The following is a 24,061-nucleotide window of genomic DNA, read 5'->3' on the forward strand; positions in this document are numbered from 1 at the left end:
TTTTTACTCATTTGGAAAATGATTAACAAAAGGATTACCATTTTATTCATATTTTAAAGCAGCATACAACCTAGTTCGCTTCTCTCTTTCACTACGATACATTAGTTCATTAGCACAATGATAAGGAAGTACATAAAAGTCATTACAACAGCAAACTTCACACATATCTTCAACCCTTCATTCATGGCAGCACCAACAACAGAGCAAATCCCTTCCCTCCAAATTACAACATCTGAAGATTCCACCCATGAAAAAAATCCACACAGGTTGCACTTGTAGTATGGTCTTCCGGGGTTGCTCCTTGTGCCGGAGATCCTAACATCAGTATTCTTCATTGGATAACAGTTGCATCTTCTCATTTTTACCCACTGTTCAGCTATAACCATAAAAGGGGGGAGGAAAAGAAAAGAAAAGAAAAGAAAAGAGGAGGGAAACATAAAGATTGAAGGTATGGGGTGTTTATTTAAGGTGGGAGGTCTGCTTGCATTTTGAAGGGAAACTTTGGAGCCAAAAATATGTAAAATATAACCCTAGTTAGTGTATAAATCGTGAATCATTAAAATTAACGTTCTAATTAATGTTTTATGGTAAATATGGCTACGGAAGTAAAATTTTAAAAGTTTGAGGCTACCAAAGATAATTCATATAAAAAGTGGCTACCAATGGAAATAAGCAAAAGTAGGAGGCTATCAATAAGAATTTCCCATATTAAAACTCTGTTTTTACTTCCTCTTGAGTCTCACTCCCTCTTCTCTCTCTCTCTGGTGGCGATCATGGAAGCAATGATGGGCACACTGCAAGAGCAAAACCAAACAACGTCGCAACAACAGCAGCAACAACAACAGCAGCCGCAACAACCACCGCAACCGGCCAAGGTAGTGGAGAAGCTAAACTCAGCAGTTCAACAACAGCTCAACTTAGAATCTGTCAAAACTCGCGCCATTAGTCTCTTCAAAGCCATCTCTCGCATTCTCGAAGATTTCGACGTCTTGTCTCGCTCCAATGCCCTCCCCAAATGGTCCAATTTCTATCTCTCTCTTTTTTCTTTCACTTTTGTTGTTGTTCAGATTCCCCTTAAATTGATGTTAATTTTTGCATAATTGGGAAAAAAAAAACCCTAATTTTTTTAAAGCATGGTTATTACGGCGTGGATTGGGAAATTGATTTAGGGTCTTCTAGTTCTTTATTTTATCTGCTGCGTAATGCTGAATTCCTAGATTTTTCGGAGTAGATCTGTTTGTAGTGAGGGAATTGATTTTAAGCTATGAAGTTCGGGAAGATTACTGTGTGATTAAGCATTAAGTTTTTTTAGAAAAGGGGTTTGTTGTAAGCTTTGTTTTCCAATGGAGGTAAGAGCAATGGACTGTCTTTTTTATTTGATATAAATGAACTAGTCTGATTGGTGTGGAATGATGGCATTGGCGATTCAAGTTCCCAAACTAAAAGTATGTTCCTAAACTTGTGAAGTTGTGAGAGTAATGTTATTGAATTAATTTCCAAGTAAATTTGATGTGAAGAAAGAAGAGTATTTGATTTCATGCTATATACTGTATTCTTTTTTGTTGATTGTATGTTAACAATTAACATTAGAGTGAAAATTGCCCCAATGCCTCGAAAGAAGCTTCCTTTTACGCGTGGAGGGTTTCACTGTGCATTACTAATTGCAATGCGATGGTTATCTTCTGCTTTATTATGAATCTGTAAGATTGTAATGCAATTATTTGATAGGCGTTAGAGGATATTGCTATTTGATGAGAATTGGAGTTAATGCTTTTTTCTTGTCTAAGTAAATTTATTTAATGTCTTTTAACCACTGACTGTTATATCTCACACCAGGCAAGATGTTGTTGGTCAATTTTCAATGGTGAATCTGGAGTTGTTCAATATTGTGGAAGACATCAAGAAGGTATCGAAAGCTTTTGTGGTCCATCCCAGGAATGTTAATGCGGAGAATGCCACAGGTACATGACTTTCTGTCATTTGAGGTTATGGTTTTGCATAAATCATTCCTTTTCAATGCTTACCACCTTTTCATAATTAGGGGTTGATATATGCTATAAGGAAATCTAGAAAGTGAATATGTAAGTCTTTTTTACTAAGCAGCAAGCCAGCAACCAATATCTAGATCTCAATTTTATATTTTTTATTTGACATAAGCTATCTTAAAATTTGATGACTTGAAAAGTTGAAATCTTAGAATCTATTGACTTTCTTTCTCTCTCTTTTTTCTTTATTTTTTCCTTCTAGTGAGCTTAAAAAAAAAAAAAGAAAAAGAAAAAAAGAAAGAAAGAGAGTAATGTACTCTTTCTATAAAATAAGAAAGCCATAGGTTAGTGGCCCAGTCTTGAATAAGTTTGCCTAATCCTCCAATTTTAAGGATAATGTGCTATAAAAGTGGAGGGAAAGTAGAAAAAGATGTAAAGCAGTGAGGACTGAGGAGAGAGATTGAAGAGCAGATTGAGAACCTGTTCTCTTCACCTTATATTAGAAACTTGTCACTCAATCTTTTCAGAATCAAACTAGTGATATTCATCAGATCTATAAATCTGATTTTTTTTTTTAGTTCTATTTACGTATTACTAAAAATATTTGATTGGGAAATGGGAATTAATAAAAATTAGTTAAATATTTGGAAAATACACATTGGAATAAATCTAACAGTATTCGTTAAAAATGCAATGAAAGTTTAGCCAAGTTAGATAATTATTGTACAAAGATTTAAATCAGATAGGAACACCTTATTTTGTGTGAAGATAACATATGAGTCCATTGATATATGAAGACTGAATAATTTGGCACTGTGGTGTACATTATATTAACCCTTTGTAATTACAAATCACTTTCCATGCAGTACTCCCTGTTATGTTGTCGTCCAAGCTCTTGCCCGAGATGGAAGTGGATGACAATTCTAAGAGGGAGCAGTTTCTTCTTGGCATGCAAAATCTGCCTATACCCACACAAATTGATAAGCTTAAGGTGACTTGATTTTGCTAATTTAGCATTTCAACCAGTAACTTCTATGTAGTATCAGATTGTTTTTTTAAAATAGACTGGCCACTGTGGCAGGCTAGAATTGACATGATTGCTTCCGCTTGTGAAAGTGCTGAAAAAGTTATAGCTGATACCCGCAAAGCCTATGGTTTGGATACCCGTCAGAGGATGAGCACTGTCCCAACTTTGGACAAGGCCTTTTCTGCTAAAATTCAAGAAAAGGAAAATTTACTCCGGGCTGCTGTCAATCATGGTGAAGGTGAGTCTTCAAACAGTTGCAAGGCAAATGACTGTGCATACTCTAAGATCTTAATGTATTTGAAATGGCGCTCAGACATTTGTTCATGTAGCGCTATCACTTTCTCTCTTCTCCTGTCCAGCTTTGGTTTTTTTTTTTTTTTTTTTTCCTTTTTATTTATTCATTTCTTGCAGCATTTGCAGTAGGGTTGCTGCCTGGTTTGTTTTCTTTGCTTGGGTGGTTATCAGTGAGCCTGCTTTGAATTCTGCTATAGGACATTACTCTCTGTTCTGTAAATTATGTTTGTATTTTTGTTGAAGGGCTAAAGCCTTAGGGTAGGCCAGGTTAAAATTATAATGCAAACCAAGTGAGATTTTAACAGACATTGATTGTAATCGATTAGTTCTAGAGTTGGTAATTCGGGTCAATGGGCCAGGTTCGTCCGTTCAGGTTTGGTTTCAAGTCAATTTCATGTTCTGCTAAAATAATCAAAATTAGCATATAATTTACATGTACAGAATGTAATAAATGGGTAATACTTCAGGTTGGGTTTAGGTCAGGTCAGGGATTGCCAGTTCTACTTAACTCACCACTATGTTGTCTTGTTCCTGCCTAACTCATTGTTTTGATATATTGTGCGGTATTTTGATAGATCTTTTGCTATCTGTATTCTATCTTTGAGGTGCATGATTTCTATGTTGTACAGGATTAAGGCTGCCTGCAGACCAGAGGCATGCTACTTCTCCACTTCCCTCACATCTTGTTGACGTGCTCACTGTTGGTGATGGGGCACCAACTTATGGTGATGGATCTGGTAACAAGGAATTGCATTCTCTTTATGTATGATCTTTATCTGCATTCTATCTTTATGTTGTATCTTGATGTTTTCATAATGGAAATTGTGGGAATTATTCTATCAGGCATGTACTCAAAGAGTACTACTCCTATGTTATCCAGCAATCACAGTAATCAAGGAACTCCAATGCAGGTAGATATTGTCTTTAACATTCTATTTTCCTCAAAAATTCTGTATTTATATCCATTCAATTGCTTTTAGTTTCCTCCATTTTATTGCCTTTTCCCTTTTATTTAATTTATTTTTCTAAGATTAGCTTTGTTTAAATTTTCAAACAAAGTAACAGAAAAGAATATATATATATATATAAACCTTCTTGTAAGCTCTAGAAGCGAACATCTCTCTTGACGTTTGCATCAGTCCATTACTCATGCCAAGTCAATCTTTTGTGTGTGTGTGTGTGTGTGTGTGTGTGTGTCTGTGTGTGAGTGTGAGTGAGTGTGTGTGTGCGCACGCGCGTGCGTGCGTGAGAGAACCTAACACATCTGTTGAAGTTTGTGTCAGTTCGTTAGTCATGCCAAGTCAATCTTTTTGCAGCCAGGGCATGAAAAGTTAATGAGCAGCTTGGCTTGCATCCTACCTTATGTGCGGTCTTTGTGTCTGGGTCTATTGTGTATATCTTGTCTCGCATAGTGGTCATGTTAATGGACTTGAGCATGATGTTCAAACAATACATTAAACAACTGCCGCCACCATCTAGTATGGTTAATGTCTGACTGATCTAAAACCTTTTTGTTTGGATATGAACGATCTGCCTATTCCCTTGTTTAGTCAATTAGTTACTATAACTCAAGTTCAAGTGTTTTTTTTTTTTTGGCACTTGGTGCCCAAAGTTGAGCTTTTATAATTCAAGATAAGCAGTTTGCTTTTTAGTTGATTGGGAGCCTATATGCATTCTCTTTGCACCTGTCTGGTGATTAAAATATTTCATACAGCTGTTATTGCTGCCTCTCTCTTTATTTTATTTTTTTGGCTGTGGGGAGGGGGCAGGAGTTACTAAATTGATATATGCAGCCCAAAGCTGCATTAAATGCATTTTCTAAATTGGTTTTAATTTAGGAATGCAAGACAAAATCATGCATCGAATATTGTAATTACAGTTTAATTTAACTTGATATTTCCACTTGTGGCTCTTTCTATGCAGCCTAAAGGCATTGTATATCATTTCCCTTTAATTTTTGAAGATCTACAGTAAATTACAGCTCCTGCCAGTACTTTGAACAAAACCAGGGCTTGTTAAAACTTTTATTGTAAAATATTGTCATTTCTTCCGGACCTGATTAGATGTAAACCTCCTTTTGATGCAGGCTTCTGGTGGACAGCATCTTGGAAGATCAGTGCCTTCACCTTCTACTGGCACAGTACCATCTTCCTTTGAGAATACAGCATCCCCAATCCAGTATGCAAACTCGCCAAGATCTGGTACAAACATGATGAATGCACCTTCTCCCCAGCAGCAAACACTTCAACAACAACATCAGCTGCAACAGAGAAAAATGATGCAGCTTCCTTCTCAGCAGCAGCAACTTCTTGCTCAGCAGCAGCAGCAATATAGAAACTCTGCTATGCAGGGTTTGGCTCAGGTAATTATTGTGCTTGTGCTCCAAATACGTCGATTCAATAAGTTTAAGTACTTGTGTCCTCTCTATGGTTTGCTTTTGATTTTAATTATGTTATTGTTTCATGTTGAATTTTCTAAAGTTGATTTTTATATTACAAAATTTGCAATTCACTAGTATATATTATCATGTTCAGATTACCTTTGTTGCCTCTGGCAGTTTCACCTGCTTATCTGCTGCTATTGGACATGTACTATAGATGTTAACTGTCTGTCTCAGTTCGTACTAAATATTGCCTATTAATGAAAGTCCTAGCAATTCCTGTGTTGGAAGGGAGCTAATTTCTTCCTAAGCTTAATTTCATTTTCCTGAGTTTAATTTGAAGTTCAAGAGGAGGGAGAAGCTTTCCTTGTATCATTGTTAACGAGACAATATATTGATTTTTTCCTCTCCATCTCATGTCTACCTACCAGTACTTTATTCATGACTTCTTTTTTTTTTTTTTTCACTTCCTGTTGGCTTTTGTTTGCTTCTGACTTTACCTATAGGAAAATGAAAAATAAAAAATTAATTTCTGTATATTTACTCCGTGTTGTCTTTTGCACGAGAATCAAAGATTCGATGAGGGGGTGTTTGATTTGGGGAATTTAGGAAAGGGAAGGCAATTAGCACCCTATTTTCCTTTTAATGTTATTCGGATGGCAAGAGTTTTCTACCCCTCTAACGTGATTTCCTAGCCTTCTGGGGATTTGTTCTTGAATTCCTGCATTCCTCTCAAGTCTCAACACCATGAAGCTTGACCAACCGTGACCATCACCATAACGAGTAATGAACTATCATTATTACCTTAGATCCCAAATTCCCAACCCCACCAGCCTTCTATCCTATCACCATTACCACAAGCCCACACACAGTCACCAAATAAACCAACAGCCTCCACCAAATACTAACTCCGTTTTTTTTTTAGTTGACACGTTTTGAATTTAGCACTATTCACACATTTTCCTTTGACCGTATTTTGTGATTTATACGTAATGAAAAATATAGTCATCTGGGGTCTTGTTAGATTCGTCACGATGTATATTTTCAAAATATCAACTTTTTATAATTTTTGGTTACGTGTCAACTAAAAAGAAATGGAGGAAGTATTAGTTTGTAGTCCTAGTTTGGTGACTGTTTGCGATTCTAAAGAATGATCTCGCAGAACCAATTATTACAACCACGTGATATGCAGACTCAGGCTCAGCAGAAGTTTTCTTCGGTATTCTTATACACAAATTTCACTTTGCTTTACAATGTTTTTCCATTTACAAAAATTTGATTTTTCCAGCCAGATGCTGGCTCTCTGTTCTGCACAGAGAACATTCAAGCATACATAATCTTCTTTTATTCATGATCAGTCATATGCTATCTTTCTAAATCTTGTTTACCCTACTGTATGTGGTTACATTTGTCCACAAGATCAAAGAACTAAAGATACATCTTTTTCTTTCTCTTTTTTTTTGGGGTTGTTGGGGGGGGGGGGGGGGGGGTTGTAGTTGTTCCATACTGAGCTCTTAGGAGCAGCCCTCGTTTGCCTATTTGACTATTACTATGCCCAGATCATAGGAGATTATTTGCTTATTATGCGAGCAGAAGAGGAATTTTTCTGTTGAAAATTAGTTTGTAGTCCTAATTTTATACCGGGGAAGTCCTATTGCCATATAGCCTTCTTGTTTCAACTTATGTCTGTTATGAGTGTGGGTTAAGGAAAAGAATTCTTACCTGTATCGAAATTAGGCAATTTTTTTAATGATATCATAGCGAAGTGAAAGTAGGAGTTTCATGTGTTTTTAAAGTTGATTCTATCAAGTTTCCTTATTTTTATATATTCATCTGTCAGCTGCAAGGACAGAACCAGATGCAATTTTCTCAGCAATCAGCGAATCAGCAATATCAAGGTAGGCAGCTGCCCACTGGACATATTGGACAAACCCAACTGAACCAAGGAACCCAGCTCAACCGTCATATTGGCCAATTTTCTGGAGCTGCTAATACAGCATTATTCAACGCTGCTCAGAATTCACCTAATGCTCCTGTGGTAGAACATGCACCTCAACTTTTACTTAATCTGTGATTGCATCCTGTTTTTTGTTATATGTCGGTAAAACAACTTGCTGCTGCCTTCTTTACATGTTTGCATTAGACATACTTGCTGAGTGTAATTTCTCTTTTAGACAAATTGACAACCATTGGTCTTTTTCTCCTTCTCATGTAGATTTCCATTCCAATTAGAATGTATATAAGAAATGGACTTGACTGAAGGATGACATGAGAATTATAGCTGTATGGATGCCAAATGAATAATGGAATGTGTTATCTTATAATTGATCAACAATATGTATTGGCCCTTGCATTATAATGAACACTCGAGCACAATTGGGTGGAGGTGGGGTTGGGGACTGAATTATGGGATATCCATGCAATATATGTAATCATTTTTAAAATTCTTGGATGCACTGGAAATCAAAATGATTGTTGAAGAATTTGGTGTACTGCAAGTGAGTTGTGATTTCTTATCGCAATCGCAAGAATTTACTATTAGTATACAGATCAATACTCTAATTGGAATCTCAGTACAACTGTACAATGATGCAATTTTCTTTACTTGACCATAGTAAAACACAGAAAAATTGATGAACTTAATAGAATACATCACCAGCTGCTTATAAACATAATGTTGACCTAATGAACCATCACCTTATTTTCTTTGCACGGATTGATAAAGACACTTCATTGTTTTTTCTTATTAGTTTTTGCTATATTTACTGTATTAGAATGTAATATGCATCAGCTTCTTTTTGGTATTTAAATTTCAGAATATAGTATTTTGCTAGTTGTGTGTTTTTTAGATTTTGATCAACTATGTTACTTCTTATAATGTTTTTAGATCGAATTTATTAACTGTGTTTTTTAAATTGATACCTTGGTATCAACATATCATCTACTCATACGACATAAAAAAGATAAATGTTATCATCTGTTAGTTAATAACTTTTCATAGGTGACTTTGTTGGATTGTGGAGGCTTTACAATGACATTTTTTAACACAAAAATATAGCAGTATATGTTGATAGCACTTCAAGTCTCATTTATTAATGTAGAGGAATGATTTAATTAATAATTTCTTTACCCTCATTTCAGATGTCCATGCCTTCTACAATGACATCTCAAGCAATGCTCCCAAGAATGCAGGTTAGCTTATTATTATGATATAAAGTGATATTACCTTGTTTTCCATGAAGGCTACATCAACTTTCTTTTATTACACCTGTAACTCGTGGATATAAACTCAAATGATTTTTGACTAATTCTATTTATGCCGATCAAATATCATTTTCAGACGACACTATATCTACAGTTTATATATATGTTTTGTGTGTGTGTGTTTTGGTTTTGGGGGGGGGGGGGGGGGGGGTGGTGGAGGGGGAGGGTGTATGGAGTGAATGGTGTTAGGTAAAAGGTTTGTGTGAATATCTCTGTTTTGGTTGCTTGTTAATGTGTGCTATGATTTAGGATTAAATGATTTCACTTTCTTATGCATTTTTATCTACATATGCTGCAATTTGGCCCCTAATTGTCGTTTCATTGGTGTATGTATGTAAAAGTTCAATTGGTAATAGCTATTCCTTTTACTTTTTCTTAGGTACAGGAACAAAAGATGTGTATTAATTTTATATGTTGAATATACTGCTTTGACCTTGTTATACTACTAATATGCATTGGCAATCACCTGTTGCACACCTTCAGTTTGCATTACCTGGTGGAAACGCTCAAAGGACTCATCCTTCCCAGATGCTTAGTGATCAGAGTATGTAATCTTTTTTATTGCCTCTTTGTATGCGTCAAGTCATTGATTATTATTGCTTATTGCATTTGTGTTGGGTGATCGTACTGCTGGAAGGAGAAGAAGAGAGGGGGGAGGGAGGGATTGGGGTGGTGTTCTATCTAAACATTCAAGTTTGGACTTAATTTCTTGGTGTTGTCTCTCTTTTACAGTGTTCAATATTGGAGCAAATCCAGCCAGTATGATGAGTTTACCCCAGCAGCAGCAAGTCCCTCAAGCTGCTTTTGGAAGCATGTCACAGAATTCTCAAAATCTCCAGTCTAATATGGTACCTCTCCAAAATGCATCTCAGAATCTCCAAAATTTTCAACAGCAAAGGCAACAGAATCAGCAGTGATTCTGTCAAAATTTTGTTTTCTAGATATTTAATGACGTAGATTGTAATTTAATGTGTTGTGATAGCCGTTGTAAATGTGATTACGGAATTATAGTTAATAGAAAGTGGTCACTCTACCAGGTTGAATTTGTTACCATTGCTTATCTGAGGGATATTGTAGCCGCTGTAAATGTGATGGTTGATTCTATTTATAAAAGTAAGTTAAAGCCATTTTGGAGTCGCACCATTGCATTTCTATGTCGATGAGTATTTCCTTAGTAACGGCTGAATAATAGTAAGTTATTGATGGTTGCCACAGAATCTTATACGAGGTATATTTTTGTTTTGGAATTATGGACTTAGTCCTTGTTTCGTAAAGAGCTTTTTGGGAATTTTTTAGCTTATCGAGTCTTGCATTATTCAGATGTGCCAATAAGACCACCTTATTATTGAAGACACCACCTTATTATTGAAAGACTAGACGGAGCATACTACAATCCGGGTTGGTATGATACTTGCCTAGAGGCAGTTGTATAGTACGTACCAATTTTCTTTGATGTTGCTTTCTTAGTTTGTCATTTGCAAATTGAAGTTAAGATGGAAAAGTTGATCGTTGAACAAAGTGGGTGAATAAATGAATGAATCAAAACAAGATAGAGATGCCTACTAAAAACAATATGACATCAAGGGTAATATAGTAATTCAGTCAATAACAAAAAGAATTACCAAGTGATCATATGAAGATACTCATGGAAAATATGTTGTAATTGAAAATGCATGGTTTTAAATCACTAGATTGTGAGGGAGCATGACATATCTAAATTTGAATTGAAATGTAGCTGCGTAATCGCGCTTATTTTTAGGTACACCCGGGTGTATAATAGACACGTTGTACTTCTTTCTACATTATAAACATAACTTTTCTTCTACTACATGCCTTTTTAAGTTAGGAGACTTCAAAGTTGCGTTTATTATATTACAAGGACATTATAAGTTATTCGCACATAAAAATGCACCTCTACTTTTCCTTTCTTTTTTTGGAAGGAGTCAAATTTTAATATCCCAAAAATAGTAAGGAAATTGCTCATCCTTACAGCCCTTTTAACCACAGATATTTACACATAAATCTTCTGCAACAGTTCACATTAACCAACCAGTCAAACTATGTGGACTTGTAAGTTGTAACATTAACCACAGATATTTAATTTCTCTTGTTCCCTTTCCCCTCATAATGAAAAGAAGATGAAAAATGTGATCTTTAGTTGCAATAAACTAGCTGAACAACACTAGATGAGTTAAATCAGTGAATTATCTAGTTATGGTGAAGTTTCGATGGCGGGTTGAGGTTCCAGTCGCAGCAGCTGCAGCATCTGAGCGCAAACCACTTGAGCCTAAAGTTACATGACATGAAATAAGCACAGAAATGCGGTCAATATATGGACAATTATCCCATATTTTGTTGCATCTTATTGAAAATTTGAGAGTTCTGTTTTTTGAGGCGATTGTTTGTGGTTCACCACTTAAAACTAATCAAATTGAATAATACGTAGTATATAGTATAAATTATGCTTGATCATACATTATCTTGCACACTTTATCACTGTCACTTATCTTAAAGGTAAATGAAATGCCGAATTTTAAGGGCTTACAGTTCCAAGAGGCAAGACAAAGGCTGCGAAGATGAATCATCTGCAGGCTGAGAGTGATCTAAGGAGAAGCTTGAAATGGGAGATGCTTTTTTGGATTTAGAAACCTTGGTGTCTTGTAGTAGATGAAGTTTCTCGGCTAACAAGTTGGATGAACCAGGCGGCGATAATGGGGGTGATGGAGACGGTAAGGATGAGAACGAATACTTGAGATTGTCAGGCCCAGTGCTGACAGGAATCGGGGACGAGGATGCTGATCTTACTTCATCTTCCTCATCCTTCATCTCTCCTCACTAAGAGCCTTTCTCCCTTTGTAAGTTTGGAATCTTTCGAAGGGGGAAAAGTTCGAATATTGAAGAAATCAAACTATATAGTAGTATATACAAGTACTTGTTTCCTAGTGAATATTTTTGGAAACTTATGAATAGTAGGTGTGGAGCTAACAGTCTTACCATACTGTAAGCAAATACATGGATTAAAACAATGATAAAATTTCAACCCAGGTAAGAGTGTGAGACCAGTTGGTGAAATATTGTAGTTTTCCAAGCTTATAAATTGCAATAAACATAAAATTTCAAGCCTTCACAGTGTTGATGTAATGCCAGAGATTTTCTTGCCAAAAATTCCTCATGTTTACAAATACAATTGATGTGATTCGAAGTGCTAGAGTTTTAAGTTGGTATACAAGTACATAAGAAAATCAAGCCTTGACATTACGAAAGACAAAAAAATGATAGTTCTGCAACTACAAGGACCAAAATTTCACGGCAAAATTGGGATCTAACTCATAAGTGCTCTCTCCTGGTTAGAAAGAACTGATAAGAAAACACCACAGTTTATAAGGAGTATTTTCTTCAGCCATCCCTTCTCGTTTTCTCAGGATTGATTGGTAACAATTCGCCAGGAGCCTGCACAACAGAAGCAAACTTCAATACTCAATTTTCTGAGATTCATTGGCTTGCCTCATGGAAAAAAATCATTATAAGGAGTATTATAGTTGTATGAATTAGCTTTTTATACGGAGTAATTGAATAGGGTGGATGGAAGGCCTCCAATGGGAGGCATTGTCTCAACAGTGAATACATAATCCCCCTCTTCTCTACACGCTGTATGTGCATTTCTCAGAAGAGAATCATCAATCCATAAAACTTTCATTCAAAAATTAAATTTAGCATAACAGGCACTCACTATGCAGTCCACAGCTTCACACCCCTTCCCTTTATTTAAGAGAGCAATAGATGTGCAAAATGCATTCACCCACATGTTTACAAAAATTGCAAGTGCCTAGGAGAAAATCTGTTGGAAAATTGTTAAGGGTTACAAAGAGCAACAACACCTACTACTACAACAGCAATAATGCATACAGGTAATAGATTGGATTGTTAGTAATTTGATGCAATCAATCAGCCAAAGCTCGGTATCTTAGCATGAATACATGATTCTGGACAACCACCAGACTTACAAACATAACAACAGCAAATTATGCACCAAGTTATGGGTATTTTTCAGGACCACATTTACCAACACAGCAGTACTTAAAATGTCAATTCTAAGTTCACACTGACGCCTTCAAACTCCAAAAGAAGGATCAAAAGGTATCCTATCAATACCAGGTCAACTTAAGATGCGTCTATCGAATTGAAACTTTAGTTGTTCAATAGAAATTCAGGGTCCTTTATTGCATCCAAGCATTACAAATCAATAGAAAAGAGAATATACAAAACAATAGAACAAAAATATCGCAATAACCAGGGTACAATCGGGATCTATGCCAAGTATTGAAATAGAAAGGAAATCACAGAAGCATCTATACTGAGTATTGCTAAAAGGCATCCACAAAATAAGCCGAAACTCTGTTCGCTAAATTATTTTTTGAACAAAGTCAAATTTACGAAACTAAAAAAATAAGATTACCTGGTAAATCACATGATCAAAAGTATTCCTGAAGGTTCTCGCCACTCAGAGACTCCAGCTCCTTGAGAATTTCTTGTGCAAGTGTCTTAACTGGTAACTCCACATCCTCCAGCAACTCAGCAAGGAAAGGAATTGTTTCAGCCAGTAACACCAGGTACTCCTCTTTCAAATTCTCGACCAGGTATTTGATAATTCTCAGGCCTAAAAGACGGGATCGCACCATTTCACTCCGGGTTTGCATCAATACCTGGATATGAATAACATAATTAGGATAATCAGCAAAAAATTTAAATATGTTCCTAGATTAACTACATTGTAATTTAAGTTCGTCCACTTCATAAATCTAGTTGATTATAATTTGAACATATCAACAATGGTACCCTTATAAAAGAGTACCAAAAATGATTGCCTTGATATGGTGAAAATATACAAATTTTAAAAGCCAAGAGTATATATGTATTAAGCTAATTGGGGCAAAGGGGAATTCATCAAACAACGGGGTACTCACACAGTGATACAGCCATACAGGTCAACAATCTTTTATGAAACAGGAACCAGCAAGTCTAATATCTAATACTTTGACATGGATATGCGCATTGCACATATGACATTCAATTTTAACCAAAAACCTAACTATGAACTAACCGAATCTGACATCTGGAAATGGTCAGAAACCAGTAGCCTAATATGAGTAACACAGCACTGATGAATTCAGAGAAAGTCGACCAAGGATATACCTAAAGCTTACTGTATATCCCGAAATAAGCATTACTCCTTAAGTAAATTCTTCAGCAACTCACAATCAAAGATCAGCCAAAATGATATTCACTGGATGACATCTGAACTTCTTAACCTTAAACTCAATGCCCCCAAGGATGAATATTCCAATGACCCCAAAGACTTCATTTATCTTTCCTTTAAAAATTCCCTGGCTTATTTTTATTTAAGTTGTACTCCCTAATACTACGTTTATTCTTATTGGACATTTTGAATTTAGTCTAATTTACTCTTAAAAATAAAATGTAGCTTCTCCAATACAGAACTATCAAAATATCATCTAAAGGACAGAGAAATGCATGGGAGGGCTATTAGCTAGTAAAATCCTATAGAAACTAACTATTACCTCATAGTTCAGGGGCTTCCAAAGAAGGTCGGAACCTGCGGTTACAGCCATTTGACCAACGCAAGAAACCAAGATTTCATCTGCTTCCTCCAGAGATGGTATATCTGGATGATCTTCAATACAAGCTGGTGGTTCAACAATAAGCTGTGAGACAATGGGCTTCAAGAGAAGTTGGAATTTTGTGGAGTCCAGAAATTTAACACTTCCAGTATCATAAAGAAAACACTTATGCAGGGACGACAAAACCAAAGCCCTGAGATGCCATTTTTCAAGTGACAAAGAATCAACTGCCTCATTCTTTTTGCTTTCAGAATTCTGAATCTTGGCCTTCTTTTTCTTTCTAGATTGACTAGTCTTATCATTATCAGATAAAAAACTGATAAATCCCTCAAGCAAATACTTGAAATATGGGACAAACAGTGACCTGCATTAAATTAATGTATCAAGAGACTTACAGAAAGAGAAGACCATATTTAAACAAGCAAAACAAAAAATAAATCAGCGAATCCTATCATATATGCTATCAGCAAAAATAAACAAATCAGCACTCCCACAGATACAGCCAGTGATCATATATGCTAAATCAGTGTCACTCAACTCCAATTAATTATATATGAACTTAAAAAGATTACCAAGACTATTAATAGAGCTTGGAAATTAAAGAAAGGATACTGCCAATTGCTGCCTCGTGCAGCTTAAATGTCTGTCTAAAAGGTTCCTTGAGAAGTATACATATTTTCAGTGGATTATAGTTTTTCTTTTCATTCTTGCTATTCAGTATAAAATAATTTTTTTTTAAAAAAAATAAGCAACAAATGACATCAACATTTATAAACACTAAGAGAGAAACAACTAAAGGTTAATGCACTGACCGATGATTTTCAGCAAGCTTGTTTACCAAATTATAGAAAGAAACTGCTCTTCCAATGTTTCTGGGCCCCATATGATTAGTTTCTGCCAAACTTGACTCTACCCATTCAATACTTCGTAAGAAGAGAGGCTTGAACATTGTCTCTGTCATCTTCATCGTCAAAGCAATCATTGCACTGATGACATGTTTCTCCACGAAATTAACATTCTTAATTGAAGCAAGGTGCTGACTGCGAAGATCCAGAGCCATAATACAGAGGTCAAATATGTTTGTGTGGTAGCCGCTCACTGATGATTTGTCCATTTTGCTAACAAAATTCTTGAGTAACTCAAATACTGTAGACAAGCTCAAATCCCCTGCCTTCACAGCTTTTGTGTACACATTCTGCAATGCAGGTAATGCTAGCCTGACAGGAACTTTCTCACTGACTAACCTTCGTACATTATCAGCCTGGGATTTTATTTTCTGATTGGATTCTGATACAAAGTCTTGATGCAGCAACACAATTTCTACAATATCACCAAGGTAGGGATTCAAAAAGGCACCCAGATTTTCTACAAGTGCCTCCAAAGTGACTAGTACAGCTAGCATAAGGGTATCCTTTGAAGATGTCTGAATATCATTGTCCTCAGCAGATTCTTTGCGTGCTCCTGATGACGGAGACACAGCCCGAGTCCTCTGCAAAACATTTTTCATGATTTCAGGAAGCTCAGGCAGTGCCCTTGGTCCCAGAACATTTATCAATGCACCAGCTGTATGGAGACAGCCAGAAGAAACAGCAAGATCATCAGATAACACATTTTGCACAACAATCACAAGGCATTTGCTGAAAACTGCATGATTGGAAGGAAACTTGTTGGCTAAAATCTCCAATGCCGAAATTGCAGCCAGCCTGACAGATACATTGAGATCATTATCAGAACCATCAACTAACTGCAAGATTTCCAGACAAAGTGCAGCAAAGGAGTCTAAATCAATTCCATCAAGATGATTCCAAGAGCCTCTCAAATGCACATTTCGCTCCCTTTCATGTTTAGATTTAAGAGCATCAAGGTCTCTCACAGATTTACACAGAACTTGAAGGGCCTTCTTCCTTGGACCTTTATCAGTCTGAACCAGCAACCTAATAACACCTTGGAAAAAGGCTGAAGGGAGCATTCCATTTGTTATCTTCATTAAAACAGCATGGATAATCTCCTTAAGCTCCTTCTTCAAAAAGATTGGAAGTGATGTCTTTTTCTTGCTTAAGTCAATGAATTGCCAACAAAAAACAACCTGTACCATGAGTTCAGTAAGTGTTTTCTGGATTGTTTCCATATCTTCCATCGACTGAAGCTTCATGACAACTTCAGGATTTTGCAGCTTCCCCAAAATAAACTTCAAGGCAAATAATAATGTCACACACTGATTATTGTCAGAAACACCTCCCTGCAATTGCTTAAGCAATGAAACAAGGGAAGGGAGCCATATCAAACATGTATATTGTTCACATATTTGCTCAGCAAAATTATACTCCCATTCTGTTTGAACTACAGAGTTTATGAAGCCAGAAGTGTCTATCTCATTGTGAAGAGAAGAAAATCTCTCTTTTGAAACCAATGAACGGAAAAGGAGGACTAACAACGATCCCATACTACTGCTTTCTCCAAGAGTCTTCAAGAGATGGAGTGTGATTGACAGCCTTCGATGCTGAGCAACACCAGGCATTTCATTTATGAAGATTTGGAGCAAATTATCTGCACCATCCATCTTAGATAACCAGCAAGGAACAACAGTTGAAACTAACCCTTCAAATACACGTTTTGAATGACTATCATCGTGGTACACAGTTGATTTACTGATAACAGCAAGAATTGCAGGAATATAGTGCAATATTTTACCAGGTTCGACCTTAGCAATTGTAGCAAATAGTGAATATACATGATTGCTGGTAACAACATCTGACGCAGACTGCGCACATTCAACAAGTAGTGCGGCATCAAATTTATCAAATACTCCATTGTTCAGTGAGAGATCATCTGAAAGTGAAGAAATGATATCCTCCAAGATAAGCAACACTGTCTGCTGTATGTAAGACAATGCATTAGACGTGGTTTGAGAGATGCCTGATAAAGCTGGAACCCACTCCTCTTGGGTAACTGCACGGACCCACTTATCTGTGAAGGCTTTCCTAAGAAGCTGAAAAAGAGGCTCTATAAGAACGGCCCTGTTTCCCATGTCTTTCTTTAATAACAAAACATCAAGAAGAGAGCTAATAGAGCTAAGTGCACTTCGGCCTCCTGAAAATAAACCAGCGTTATGCTTCTTAAATTTCTTTTTCCGGTGTGGGGAAGCCACTAAATCACCTTCATATACGAGGATAATATTCAAAATGGAGGCAACAGTTGAAGCAGAAACATCTAAACGCAACAATGCTTCCCTAGTGGCATTCTGTACATCATTGTTAGCATCATGGTAAAGAAGCACCAACTGCTGGAAAAGTTTTTGCTGTGTCTCAGAACTTAAACTCCTGTATAGATTTCCGTTCAGCTTCTGCAAAAATGCAACACATGGCCTTACTATAGCGGCATCATCTGGCAACAAACCTTCAATGCATAATGCAGGCAATAGATGGTCTTCAACAATATGTATATCTGATGATATGGGCATGGAACAGATCTCAATTAAAAGGCAGAGGATATCCACATCAATGCCAGACAACTCTCGGTGCGACTTATCAAGCTTAAAATGGTAACTGTAACGCCGCTGCAAAAGATCACACAACAGAGACTCAACATCCTTTACCCGCATGATGGAGACACCCAACTCTTTCAGAAGTGAGAGTACTTTTAGCTTTGCATATCCAGGAAATTTCATAGCAGATCCTAGTATGAAAGTGAGAATCCTATCAATGGTAGACTTATCTAATTTCTGACCAACATCCAGTGGCACAAGAAGGCTCTGGAAAGATGACGATAGTATTGATGCCATCAATGAAGGAAGGAAATCCCTATCTGAAATGATCAACTTCTTATGTTGTACCAGCAAGCTCAAAAGTTCATCAATAGAAGAACTCCAAATGTCATTATTTCCATTTTTCTTGCCCACATATTTTACACGGGAACATAGGGTGTTAAGCTCTTCAACATAGTTTATAGCAGCTGCCCTGATATCCTGGTCATCACTGGACAATGGAACAAGAGTTAAAGGAAATCCAGCCAAATGCTGCAAAGCAGAACCCTCGTCTGCCTGAGAACATAACATAGCAAATGAATGCAGACTCTCAATTTGTAATCTGGTGGAAACTCCTGGATCACTAACAAAGGCTGAGAGAAAATGGATGGGAGAGACCTTGCAGTTTTGAACAAGATAATTTTTGTGCTCCTTGAAAACATGCTTCAGATTAGATTCAGCAAATAAGGCGTAAAAATCCTGCAAAGTGCGCATCCATTTTCCATCCTCATCCATGTCAACACCTGTTGGCACCACTGAGATATATGCCTTAATTGCCCTCCAAAACACAAATACCAGGATCCTTGCATTCAAATTCTTAAGATTATTTTCATCAAGCTCATTTAGGAACTTATTGTCTTCTGAATCAAGAATCCTAGAACTGAAGTCCTGACCACACAAAACATGTTCAACATGCTCAATTGTTTTCCACTCCGCCTTAATAAAAGCATAGCAAGTTTCATACAAAGTGGAAAATTGATGAAAGGCATTCTTCTGCATGATGAATGACTGTAGCAATATCAAGAAGAATAATGTTTTAGATAATTCAGATTCAGTACAACACTTGATAAGCCACGGCATTAATTCTTTGCTACCCTCAGAAAAAACATTCACCAAGCTGCAAACAGTTGGCATATTAACACCCGAAACCCACTCCTTCCCAGATTTCTTTTTAAGGTCCTTTTTAACATCAGATGCCAAGATTAGGTCCCTGTAGAAAGGCCACTTTATTTCCTTGGCCAATTTCTGGGCCTTCAAGTTCAACTTCTTTGTCCTTGGAAAAACAAAAATGAAGGGAAATATCATTGTAGCAACTTGCTCCACAAAATCAGTTCGGTCTTGCAAGAAAGAAACCGCATGCTTCAGGCATAAAATAGCAACCTCACCAGCAAGAGAAAGATTCTCAGATGCACCTGACCATATAATCTGAGTGCATTTCTGAAGCAAATGCTGAAACATCTCCAGGAGACGAGCAGAGTCTATAAGCTCAGACAATTTATCAAGAGAAAGAGCTGCCTGAACAACGCTCAGATCATCATCAGAGAGACAATGAACAACTGCCTCCTGAACAGTTACAAGCCTCTCTGACGTAACACCACCATTCAAAAAGGTAGACAGGTCAAGATTAGTGAGTGTAGCCCGTCTGATTTCCGCCTTTGGATTTTCAAGTCCAAACCAGACCTTTGAGTCCGTAAAGGCTACAGATGATGTTATGTTTCCATCCAGCATCTTGCATAAACCCTCAACCACAGAATTTTCACCCTTCAGCTGCACCTTTTTGTCATTCAAGAACTCATGAACAGAAGAACGCAATTCATTGGGATACTTTTTATTGAGAAGAAGCAAAATTTGCTTTGCAAAGCTCCCTGAATCTGAGATATCTAAATTATCAGTGTTCTGTGACAATCGCAAACACGCAGAAAGAAGCCTGAAAACTATAACTCGAACAAGACCCTTGATAATAACTGTATCAATAATAGATACTACAGCAAGCTTGCACCGACTGTCAGAAATACTGTAGTCAATAAGGGACTCCAAGAGCACAGTAAGAAATCTGTCAATATTGAACCTTGTGGTCATTTGTGAAAGAATTCCAGGGAGAGCTTCAATCTCTTTCAGGATGTCTACCACCTTCTTAGAGAGTGTTTCAACAGACTGCAACTGCACAATGTTGATTAAAGCCATAATTGATAACTGAACCCACTGTAATTCTGTTGACGCTTGTGCATCTGCTTGAGCCAACTCAGCCACTGAACGAACCAAGCTGCTGACCAGTTTGGAAGACAAGGATACTTTGTTTGCTAATAGTCCAACAATCATCAAAGTGCCAGCTTTATAATCAGAAGACCCTTTACCACCCGATTGCAGACCAGAATTCAGAAAGGGAAGAATTCTCTTCACAGTATCACTATCAACAGTTGCCAGCGAACCCAAAACCTCAACTACAACTGCTGTGCAAAAACTAATCATGGGTGTGGCAGGCTTATGCTTCTTTACAGGAGTTGCATAGGTGCATATAACCTCGAGAACACCCATGTCACGTATGCATTGCTGGACAAATACCTCTCTGGGAGGTGGCGCCCCAGATCCTTTGACACCGTCAAGGAATTTCCATCGACTATTTCCCAAGTCAATTAATTGCACGATTCGAACAAATGCATGAGTATCGTGATAAGGTAGTGCAAATAAGATTAACTCCTCAACATTATACACATGAATCTTATATCGTCGAATCAGGTACTCAAGTGTCTTAAACGCAGAAGGTGATTGGAAATGTCCAGAAAGCAAGTGCAAATAAGCACTGATTGAAGAGTTAATGCGTTTATTTTCTTCAATGCCCATCAACTCCCTATCTAGATCTCTGCTTTTATGACTAAACAGGTCATGCTTGTGATTTGTGAACCGATCATCAATTTTTTCAAGAACTTCCAAACCTAAAAAAGAAAGAAGAAGAATAGTATAGTTAGTATCCACAAATAAAAATTGTCTGAGATCAAACCGCTCATCAATGTGTTGTCATAAATCAGATTCAAAGTTCCATCTTTGCTAGAATAACTCAATCACAATATTCTAAACACTAAAGTCCCCCTCCCCAACCCCCCCCCCCCCCCCCCCCCTTCAATCAGTGACAAAAGTGTTTAATCTTTGCACATCTATTAAAGTGTTCCTGTTCATTATAAAGCTGAGATGAAACATTTGGAACCCATCAAAGGAGCATACCCTAAAATCACACCCCACTTTACAAGAAAAAATGACACCACATTGCTCCTTCCTGATTCACTTTTATTGCTATGAAAAGCCATTATAACAATTCAATGTGGGGAAAAAAAAATTAATCTCATTGGTTTACCAGCCATTATCTATTCTCTAATGCTGTTTAACCAGTAATCACCCAATCATCGACGTCGTCCCCCAAAAAGAAAATTCATACAATGCACTAACCCATAAGAGAATAATCACACAATTATAAGTCATTTTCAATCTTTAAAATTTCAATACTCAAACACAAGCAGTACACCATAATAAACTGAATTTAGCTCATTATTGTCAGCTCCATTTTTATAAATAAAATGCTAAATTCCCCAATTCCTGCTTCAAATATAATCCTATACAAGTCCCACTCCGAAGATTTTCTAAGATTCAACCATTACACATAAACTGGAAACAATTTCTGCTCCTACTAACACCCAATACACACAACGATAAACAATGAGTACCCAATTCAAATACCCAATTTTTAAAGACAGAAAACACAAATTGAAGAAAACCCAGAACAAAAAAAAGCCTATTATAACTCAAAAATCAATAGAAGGTGAAAAACAATATGAAGAACATGAAAAATTACCAGAAAGAGCAAGGCTAAGGATGGTATCAATATCAAGGTCAGCAGCCTCTTTAGGGTTGAATAAAACAGAGGGTCGAGTAATAGGTCTTCTGGGGACCTCTGTATCTGCTTTTACATAAGATTTGAGAGCTTGGAGTTGTGCTGCTATGGAGGTTGCCGCCATTTTTATCGGCCCAACTTCTTCAGAAAACCTCTACTAATTCTCTCTCTCTCTCTCTCTCTCTCTCTCTCTTTTTATTTCAGGGTATTTTTTTTTATTTTTTTTTTTAAATGAAATTGTTGAATTTGCAATTATGCGGCCATTGAAAAGGGTTTTAAGTTTAGTGCTGGGGGCGATAGTTGAGGGAGGCAAGGGTTTATGCCTCTTTGTTTGAGATTTTGACAAGGTTTGTATACTTTTTTTTCCGAAAAAAGGGCAAGGTAAGGAGATTAAATACTTCGTACAAGTTTAACAGCCTGATTGGTATATCAAATTTATAGTCGTATAAGTTATTTTACGCATTAATTTAGGAGTAATTTTGCACTTTCATTACTTTCTTTCTCTCTTCTCCTTCCTCCATCACATCCATTTGACTTTCTTCCTCCACACAAGCAACTGCACACCTCACCAATGCCAAAACTGTTGCCGTAAACGAGATGCTTTTCCTAAGAGGTTGATATGCTTCCCCCTCCTCGTAGAATGTCGGTCGCCCCTCCTCCCACCCTCAAAATCCTAGCCGCAAGGTTTTGTAGGGGTGAGGGAAGTTTTTCGGGAGAGAAGAGAGTTTTTCGGGTAGGAGGGGAGGGGCGGCGAGTGGTGGGGTGGCTAGGCGGTGACTATAGAAGGTTGGAAAGTGAAGGAAATAGGTGTTGTGTGGTGGTGGGAATAATTACTTGTTTCCCTTTGTTTTTTAAAACAAACAACATAGTTAATTTAAGGGTTTTACATTCCATTCTCTTTCTTTCCATTTGTTCCTTCTATTGTGTATACCTCGTGTAAACCAAACAACCCCTAATATTAATAACTTCAGCTAACTAGTTAATTGCCCTCACAAAGCCTCGTATCACCCACTATTTAGATGTTTTGAAATACTTAATGTTCTAACATCTCATTCATCCAATTCCAATTCCTCCTCCTTTCATGTCCTCATTTATCTAATCAAAACATTTTCTAAATTTTATTGTTATGTGAAAGCCTAAGTGGTGAAGTCAATACATTTGAGAGGAAAGCAGAAGAGCATCCATGCCTTTTTTAAGACTATTCACGCAAACCGTAAATCTACCACATTAACCTCTTCACCTTGACAATGACTATAACACTTGCACATTGTTCATTTGTTTGGATTGAGAGAATTGGAAGGAAATGAAGAAAAGAGAAGAGAAAAGAAGGGATTCATCATATCCTCTATTCTTTGGATAACTTTTTACAAGAGAGGAGGGAAAGAAAATGAAAGGATCAATTCATTTTCCTTCCTTCTTTACAGTGGCGGATCTTAGGCCAAAGTTTAATCCCCTAACCTTTTGTTCAAAAATAAGAAACTTAACCACTATGCCACAACTTTTTATATGTAACTAGTGTGTAGCCCGAGCGTTGCACCGGGTTACCACTTTGATTAAATTGTTTATTTATGAAATATATTATCATCGATTATGTACATTATGCATAAATGTTAAACATAATGTTACTAATTAACAAAGAGTGTAGAAAGACAATTTTAACACTATTGTTTGAGAAATGTTGTTTTTATTCCTCTTAATTTTTTTTTCAAACTGCTTATCTCGTTCTTCCTTTTTAATTGGTGTGTGTCATTTATAGTGATATTTATTTTCATAGATGGCATGAATTATTATTGGCTAAGATGGTAAGGAATTAGATTTTGTTTCCTCGAGATCTACTGTTCAAAACCCATCAAATGCTTATTAATATTAAGAAAAAACATATATGCAGCAGAAGCTAAAAAGGAAGGAATTGGCAATAAATAAACATTTATTACACCGATTTACCCGTGAATTGTTGATAAATTCCCAACTTAATACTAAAAAAGGAAGTATATTAAATGCTTATATGCAGCCCTTATATCAACTCAAAAATACTTAAGGGGGGGCAGGCCTTGCCCGCCCTAACT

General features: G+C 36.8%; 2 protein-coding genes across 2 annotated transcripts; one reads left to right on the forward strand and one right to left on the reverse strand.

Annotated features, from left to right (window-relative positions):
- The first annotated feature begins 737 nt into the window (after positions 1–737).
- LOC145571847 (mediator of RNA polymerase II transcription subunit 8-like) lies at positions 738–10,100 on the forward strand. Its single transcript, XM_081630883.1, has 11 exons — positions 738–1,018; positions 1,837–1,961; positions 2,852–2,976; positions 3,067–3,250; positions 3,936–4,043; positions 4,150–4,217; positions 5,393–5,668; positions 7,527–7,724; positions 8,828–8,878; positions 9,434–9,494; positions 9,683–10,100. Exons 1-11 carry the CDS (start codon positions 774–776, stop codon positions 9,865–9,867), a joined length of 1,626 nt encoding a protein of 541 aa, XP_081487009.1. The 5' UTR covers positions 738–773; the 3' UTR covers positions 9,868–10,100.
- A 1,982-nt stretch (positions 10,101–12,082) lies between these two features.
- On the reverse strand, positions 12,083–22,366 carry LOC145570207 (uncharacterized protein At3g06530-like). Its single transcript, XM_081629235.1, has 5 exons — positions 21,957–22,366; positions 15,402–21,045; positions 14,530–14,953; positions 13,407–13,653; positions 12,083–12,400 (listed from the first exon to the last, which is right to left on the reverse strand). The coding sequence occupies exons 1-4, from the start codon at positions 22,117–22,119 to the stop codon at positions 13,423–13,425; spliced, it is 6,462 nt and encodes a 2,153-aa protein (XP_081485361.1). The 5' UTR covers positions 22,120–22,366; the 3' UTR covers positions 12,083–12,400; positions 13,407–13,422.
- Between the last annotated feature and the right edge of the window lie 1,695 nt (positions 22,367–24,061).

Source organism: Chenopodium album, chromosome 12 (genome assembly GCF_948465745.1).
Source record: "Chenopodium album chromosome 12, dcCheAlbu1.1, whole genome shotgun sequence".
Taxonomy (NCBI): Eukaryota; Viridiplantae; Streptophyta; class Magnoliopsida; order Caryophyllales; family Amaranthaceae; genus Chenopodium; species Chenopodium album.

What these genes read in the sequence shown, in the direction of transcription:
- LOC145571847 (XM_081630883.1), top strand. Translation starts at nt 774, where the DNA reads ATGGAAGCAATGATGGGCACACTGCAAGAGCAAAACCAAACAACGTCG. An exon ending in AACTTATGGTGATGGATCTG is followed by an intron (nt 4,044 to 4,149) that starts GTAACAAGGAAT and finishes TTATTCTATCAG; the next exon opens with GCATGTACTCAAAGAGTACT. An exon ending in CAATGCTCCCAAGAATGCAG is followed by an intron (nt 8,879 to 9,433) that starts GTTAGCTTATTA and finishes GCACACCTTCAG; the next exon opens with TTTGCATTACCTGGTGGAAA.
- LOC145570207 (XM_081629235.1), bottom strand. Translation starts at nt 22,119, where the DNA reads ATGGCGGCAACCTCCATAGCAGCACAACTCCAAGCTCTCAAATCTTAT. An exon ending in AAGCTTGCTGAAAATCATCG is followed by an intron (nt 14,954 to 15,401) that starts GTCAGTGCATTA and finishes AATTTAATGCAG; the next exon opens with GTCACTGTTTGTCCCATATT. An exon ending in GGAAGCCCCTGAACTATGAG is followed by an intron (nt 13,654 to 14,529) that starts GTAATAGTTAGT and finishes ATTCATATCCAG; the next exon opens with GTATTGATGCAAACCCGGAG.